Source organism: Mus caroli, chromosome 13 (assembly GCF_900094665.2).
Source record: "Mus caroli chromosome 13, CAROLI_EIJ_v1.1, whole genome shotgun sequence".
Lineage (NCBI taxonomy): Eukaryota > Metazoa > Chordata > Mammalia > Rodentia > Muridae > Mus > Mus caroli.
In genome coordinates, this window is record NC_034582.1 from 68,599,510 (window position 1) to 68,606,946 (window position 7,437).

General features: G+C 45.0%; 1 protein-coding gene across 3 annotated transcripts in view; it reads left to right on the forward strand.

The window, feature by feature from the left end:
- Brd9 (bromodomain containing 9) overlaps positions 1-7,437 on the forward strand; it is a 23,982-nt gene that overhangs the window by 14,526 nt on the left and 2,019 nt on the right. For all 3 annotated transcript variants that reach the window (XM_021180587.2, XM_021180588.2, XM_021180586.2), the window contains exons 13-15: positions 2,593-2,631; positions 3,473-3,575; positions 5,779-5,946. In XM_021180587.2, coding sequence (XP_021036246.1) covers positions 2,593-2,631; positions 3,473-3,575; positions 5,779-5,946 — 310 coding nt within the window. The remainder of the gene's footprint in view (positions 1-2,592; positions 2,632-3,472; positions 3,576-5,778; positions 5,947-7,437) is intronic.

Sequence of the window (7,437 nt, forward strand, 5' to 3'; positions counted from 1 at the left end):
CCTATAGCTGGATCTCATGGAGGCATTTCCCCAACTGAAGCTCCTTTCTCTGTGATAACTACAGCCTGTGTCAAGTTGACACAAAACTAGCCAGTACAGCTCTGGTTCTATGCTTGGGGCTGCTCCTGTATAGAGAGTCCATTCAACCCACTAGAGTCCAAGGAGACAGGCTCTTGAGGTCATTGCTGGCTGTTCTTGGCTCATTGAGCTTTAAAAGTTCTGTTTTTAAGAGCTGTCTTTAAATACGTTTGGCAGTTGCTTGTCATGTCTTCTGTAACCAGTGCCCATGTTCCTTCCTCTCACTGACATCACCATTCCTCCTGGAGAATGTGTTGAAGGCCGAGCTCTTCTCAGCTCTTGTACGTCTTTGCCTTTACCTTTGAAACTTGTTTTCTCTTGACACAGTCTAGATTGACTTTTCTTTCCACTCTAACAAAGACTAACATTAGTTGTTTTTTTCTTTAAAGATTTGTTTATTTTATGTATGAGTACACTGTAGCTGTCTTCAGATACATCAAAAGAGGGCATCGGACCCCATTGCAGAATCCCATGATTGTGAGCCACCAAGTGGTTGCTGGGAATTGAACTTAGGACCTCTGGAAGAGCAGTCAGTGCTCTTAACTGCTGAGCCATCTCTCCAGCCCTCATTAGTTGTTTCTAAAGAAACATCTGTAGCCCTTTGTGTCTTTACTTTCTGTTTGTGATGTCTGTCAGAGTTGACACTAGATGTGACTACACACTGTAGCCTGGGGCCAGTTCAGACCTACAGTATGTATATTCACAAGCCAGAGATGTGTTTATGTTCAAATTAGACAGGCTGGTAGGATTATTTTTCCAGTACTAGGGATTGAATACAGGACTTTTTACATTCTAGATCAGTGTTCTACCATGGAGACACACCCCAGTCCAAGGATGAGTAAATTTTATTTGTGTGTGTGTGTGCTCGCGTGCGTGTGCGTGTGTGTAGTGCATATGGACACCAGAGGTCAGTTGCAAATAATTGTTCCTCAGATAAGGGTCTCACTGATCTGGAGCTAGCTGGGTGGGCTAGGCTGACTGACTCCATCTTCCCAGTGCTAGAACTACAATTGTACATCATATCCAGCATTCATGTAGGTGTTGTAGGGATCCAGGTCAGGTCCTCATACCTGTGAGGCAGGTACTTTACCAAATGAGCTATTTCCCAAGTTCTAGAGATTTTATTTTCTTCATTTGAAGAGCATTGATCTTCATTTTGGAATGAAGTTGTTACTTGTGATCTAGTACGGCCATCATCCCAAGGCTGTGTGACCATAATGCAAAAGACTAGTATTGCTGGGTCTCTTCTCATGGCCAAAGTTTTCTAGATGGTCTCTGTTCTGGCTAGGTAGAGTTTAAAAAAAAAAAATCTGTCCACACTAGCTCTGAGACTATTTTGGCCCATGGCTTCCATGTCTCTTGGTCTGGCCTGGTAGCCTCCTCTTTGTCTGATGAGATGGACATAAAATTCTTGTGCCTCACGGAGAATTCAGCCCTACCAGCCATGTGCTTGGCTCCTGTTCTGGTTGCCATCTTTTTGTTGTGTTTCTTTTCAGGCCATTTATTTAAAGCCTTTTCCTTACTACTTTGTAGATGTGCAATGCCTGGTGCACATAAAAAGAGAAGAGGAAAAGTTTTGAGAATCCGTTCTCCCACTGTGGGTTCCTGGGCCGAGCTCAAGTTGTTAGGCTTGAGCAGCAAGAGCTTTTATCTGATGAGGTATCTTGCTGGCCTAGCATATGCCAATTTTACTCATACTTTGTCTGGTATGGGCAAGAAACTACTCCCTGTGGCCCTGAAGTGAGGTTGTGCTGTTGGTGAATTCTGAATTCATTGTGAATTCTGGGTGAATTCTGTATTAGGGTTGAATACTTTTATGTACTCAGCAGCAGTTAAAAATGGCACTGAGTACTCAAGATATAATGCTAGAGGAACCATCTGCAAGGAACAGATGGTAAAATAAAGGCCATGTTTCTAATTAAAAGTTGGTGAAAATAATTGCATAACTGAATCTCAGAAACACTGGGACCAAATTCATGGGTGTAGAAGTACATACTGAATGACCCTTTTTGAGGAATGTGCACAAAAGAAGGCTGTTTTTAAGGTCATGCTCTTGCGAGTGCACAGGATGAAGGTACATGTAGTTGATCCCACTTCAGCAGTAGAGTAGCTGTCACTCCTGCCTCTGTCCTACCACATCCTGTCTCAGGTACTTGGTCATGCTCCAGGCTAAACAACCAGGCCTGTTTTTCTCAGGCTGCCCATTTTGGTTTGTTTTAAGCATTCACTTTGATGTAAATTTGGGGATCTTCTTACCCATGTCCTCTTTCACCCAACCCAGCATGATATCTGAGCACTTGGCTGATACAGAATAAGTTGACCAGTCATGGTCTATCTTGACTGCTACCTGCAAAGAATCTTGTAAAAACCCGTGCTTCAGCCATGGATTTAGTGAGGCTTTAGTGAGCAGAATCCTAGACAGTGAAAAAGCCACTATTAGTGTAATGTGGATGAATTACTCTGTAGTATAAAATTACATTGGAAAAACTTGTTTCCTGTTTTGTTACTTTTCAGAGGAGGAGCATCCCCATGAGACCTGCAGATGAGATGAAGGTGGGTTTCCCAAGCATGGGGATAGAAGCCCAGCTTTGAGGTTTGTGTGGTGGTAGCCATTAGCCATTGCAGTGAGTGGCTGGGCAGCCTCCTGTCTCTGTTCTAGCTGCTTATTTCTATTGAGGGACTTCAGAGGCACTGCTCTTCCCTCGCTTATGTTTATGTTGGTGACTTGAACAGAGGGCTGGAGTCTTCAAAGCTAGGCACTGTCCTCAAGGAGGGTGGGGACCCCTTTCCCTGTGTGACTTGACATGGTTGGCAGCACTATGGGCTTGTGCTGTAATGTTTTCCCACTGGACAGCAGTGACCTGTATACCTGAGGTGACCAATCATGCTGTTGAGTCTCAGATTACAGGGAATATTGTAAGGCCTCAGTATGGGAACATGAGCAGAAGCGGGCAACAAGAACTCCAGAGGCCTGGGGAACTGTAGTATCACATTTCCTGAGAGAGAGAGCTTTGGTTTTGAAATCTGCTGTGTTGTCCCTACAGATGTGGTGGTGGGCCCTTGAGTTCCATGTGACTACTTGGCCTCCTTGAGGCCTACCTCTCATATTCTCACAGTGCTATTTATATCCCTAAGAATTTAGCAAAAATTGTTCCTAGTTGAGAAGAAAGCTGTCAGAGGTATATTGATCTGAGTAGGTTTCTGGACATGGATTTGTACTTCTATTAATAAGCGTAGATCCCGTGTTCCTTGGGGTGCAGCCACTAGAACAGTGTTCATCCATGTCACTTACTGAGAGATGGCCTCAACTTTAGCATATCCTATTGACTTACATAGCTGGCATTAGCTGACATTTGTGCTGTCTGTTAGTTGATGTTTTTCTCATCTTCTGCAGGTTGGGGATCCACTGGGAGAGAGTGGTGGCCCTGTTCTGGACTTCATGTCAATGAAACAGTATCCTGATGTCGCCCTGGATGTGTCCATGCTCAGCTCTCTCGGTGAGGCATCCAGGGCACGGTTGTATGTGGCTTCTCACATGGCCTCTATCTCTCCCTGTGATGTGTGATGTCGTAAGAAAGCATCATTTGGTTTCTGTGTGTTTCGTGGGCTACCCTGGCAAACAACACAACCAAGGAGAACCTGTTGGGTCTCAAAACTTACCACTAGTCAGAACAGGAAACACCCTGGGGCTGTGGTTAGGGCCTAACTGTACTGTCAACATATGGGATCAGGTGCTGTCTCCAGGGGACAATGTCAGAACTAGAGAAAGAGGACTCCCAGTTGATATCTGCTGGTTGCCCTGTGAGTTAAAAACCCAATTGAGCCTGTCAGAAGTGTTACGCAACTTAGTGCTGAAGGGCTTGCTTAGTATAAACAGTGCCCTAGGTTCCGTCCCTTTTTATTTTATATTTAAAAATACCAAAACCAATTAAAACCCCAAACTAAACAAAACCAACAAAAGCACTGGTTTGTAAGAGACCAGGAAATAAAAATGTATGTGTGTTTTCTTCAAAGATTCCCTTGGTCAGACTATCACACTTGGATGAAGTGACTTCTGTCACTCACTGATCTCAGACAGGTCTTGGTGCATGTCACTCTGAACAGCAGCTCCGAATAGCCCTGACTGTGGGCCCCTGTGCCTTTCCTGTTTGGTAGTTGAGATGCTTGGGTGCTGATCTTATACATGGTGTGTCAGCCATGTGTCAGCATGCCCGTGTCCTGAAGCTGAGCCCTGTCTCTGGGAGGAAATGCTGTCTTCCTTCCATGAGGTGTACAGTGTCTTCTGTCACATAAAATTGATGACAGCTAGGAGCCTTGACAATGTCTTGTGTTGTATCCCTTCCTTTCTTCTTTTGTGTGTGTGTGTGTGTGTGTATATATATATATATATATATATGTATATATATATATCTTATTTGCCTTATGGTCCTCCCCTGGAGCAGTGCCCATGGACATTTGAAGTTATTGCATGGAGAGGAGGCACACCTTATAGAGTCAGCAGTGTCAGGCTGAGAAAGTAGGCATTTTTTTTTTTTTTTTTTTTTTTTTTTTTGCAAACATTATAAAGGTAACAGCAAAGTCTGTCTGGCCTCACACTGCCATTGGTTGGAGTATTTTTTAGGTCCTTTGTGTTTAATATAATTAAAGGGATTGGGTTCAGATCTGTCCTCTTATTCATTGTCTTTCATTAGCTCTGTTTTAGTCCTCAAGACACCTCAGATGCCATGACCTGGATAGGGTCTTTTATGACAAAAACCAGAACAGTCTCTGGAGAGAGAAGGCACAATGGGAAAGTCCAGAGGGAACCAGATACAAGCCCCATGAGTTACAAGGGACATGCTTCAGTCTTTTAATGAGTTGTGACAACATACTTGATGGGTCCTTAGCATCTGGGTTTTGATTGGGTTGGGGCTGTTTAGGGGCCACTATGTATACCCTTCCAGGTTTGGCCTATGTTGGTTCCAGGCCTCACAGGAGTAGATACTGTTCATACTCTGCAGCATATACACAGTATCAGTTAGTGGTGGGGTTCCCTGCCTTCCTGCAATGCAAACCTGAATACTAGCCTTCCTAGTAACAGTGGCCCAGGCTGCTCAGTGCATTTTCCTGCAGGCAGACTACCTTTGTCTTTGCACTTGTAAAATTTTTCTTTTTACAACTTTTTAGAAGTTTAGAATTATTAGGAGACACAATCTCCCAGCAAACTCTGTGATCCTCTGGCTCTTACACTCTTTCCACCTCCTCTTCCCTAATGTTCCTGAAGCCACTGTTAATACAGGGCAGAGGTGAGCTCTTGGCTCCTCTGGCTAAGCTGTGTCCTTTTCACAGTTCAGGGTAGTGCTTTGCTGAGACAAGTCAACACTGGGGCCTAGCTCCTAGGTTGGGAGCTGCATGGAGACCCAGCTCAGTGAACTTATTTGCATATTCTGTCTGTGTTCTCTGCAGTAGGCCAGCATCAGACACATACTTTGTTGACAAAGTTGTCCGTAGTGTTGGTTGCATTGGGTGATGAGACTCAGTGTAGCATTCTGCTTGAATGAAAGACACTGGGTCTGGTTCCTTCCCTACTGTCAGCCCTGACTTGTCATTGAATTATGTTCCCTATGCTGTGAACTCCACCAGCAGGGACCTTTCAGTTGTGCTGTGTGTCTAGTCAGTGCTGACTACGTTTGCCTGCGTTCCATCCTTTTTGTCACATAGGGAAAGTGAAGAAGGAGCTGGACCATGAAGACAGCCACTTGAACTTGGATGAGACAGCCAGGCTCCTGCAGGACTTACACGAAGCACAAGCAGAGCGAGGAGGCTCTCGGCCATCCTCCAACCTTAGCTCTCTGTCCACTGCCTCTGAGAGGGAGCAGCATCCTCCAGGTAAGGGCCTCATACAGGTTAGTAGTGGGGATCTGCACTGGGTGGAGGATCAGGCCCACAGGGCCAAGGTGGTGGCCTTGGCACAGAGGTTTATTCTGGGAGGTTTCTATACCCTTGTGCATCCCTGGGGGCCAGAACATTTGTTTGGGCTATAGATTTGTTGACACATGCTTTTTGCTATTCCATATTTTATTACTTGGCTATATCAACCAATGAAGTGTTCACTTTCTATCATGAGAACATTAACAATCCCTGGCAAGGGGTTTCCATGTTTAAGAAGAGATGAGCCACACCACTGACACTCTGACTGACATCCCAGCCACGTGTAGGGTCTCAGATGCTGGCTCTGTAGCTCCTTAAAAAAACACTTGAGTTTGCTGAATGGATCAGACACAGCACTGACAGCAGTTCTACCCGAGTATAGCTTAGTGACTCAGTGAGTTTATGGGAGTCATTTATAGGAGCATAGTTAAGTCGTTCCTCTGTCTCTTTCCATGATGTTCCTTAAGCCTTGGAGTAAGTGATATGATTATTTTCCTCTATCTATGACTGAGCATGGGACCACCGTGACACATCAACAGTCCTTTATGCTTAAGAACTGAGGCTGGCAGTGGTGCTCTGTGGGCATAAACACAAATATCTCAAAGGCAGATTGATAGGCATCTCATATGCCTTTAGCAGAACAGTAGTAGTTCCTTCCCTACTGAGGCCTGTGGCCTCCCAAGCCCCTGCTTTCACCCTGGATTACAGTACTGTATGTAAATTTCTTCCTGTGTTAATTCAATGGGAAAGTGGGTTGTTGGACATGAAAGCCCACTATTCTATCACTGGGGCCACCTTGCATGGGGTCTTAGTTACTGTTGTATTGATGTGAGGAGATACCACGACCAAGGCAACTTATAAAATGAAGCATTTAAAGTACCAGGCGTGGTAGTATACCCTTTTAAATCCAGCACTCAGGATGCAGAGGCAAGTGGATCTCTGTGTGTTCAAGGCTATCATGGTCTACATAGTGAATTCCAGGATAGCCAGAACTACATCAGAGACCCTGTCTCAAAAAAGCATTTAATTGGGGTCTTGCAGTTTCAGAGGGTTAGTTTACACTCATCATTGTGGGGAGTCTGGTGGTGTAGACAGTCATGACACTGGATCAGTAGCTAAGAACGTCACCCACAGGCAGCAGGCTGGAAGACAGAAACTGGGCCTGGCGTGGGCTTTTAAAACCTCAACCCCTAGTGACATACCTCCTCCAACAGGGCCACACTTCCTAGTCCTTTGCAAAAAGTTCCGCTGACTGAGGAGCAAATATCCGATATATGAGCCTATAGGTACCATTCTCATTTACACTACATACACTCTTACTGTGCATGGTACTGACAGGGTCCATAATCAAGCAGCCAAGCAGAACTGTGGATGGCAAAGTGTATACAGCAAACTGTGTGGTGGTGGTGGAGGTGGTGGTGGAGGTAGTGGTGGTGGTGGAGGTGGTGG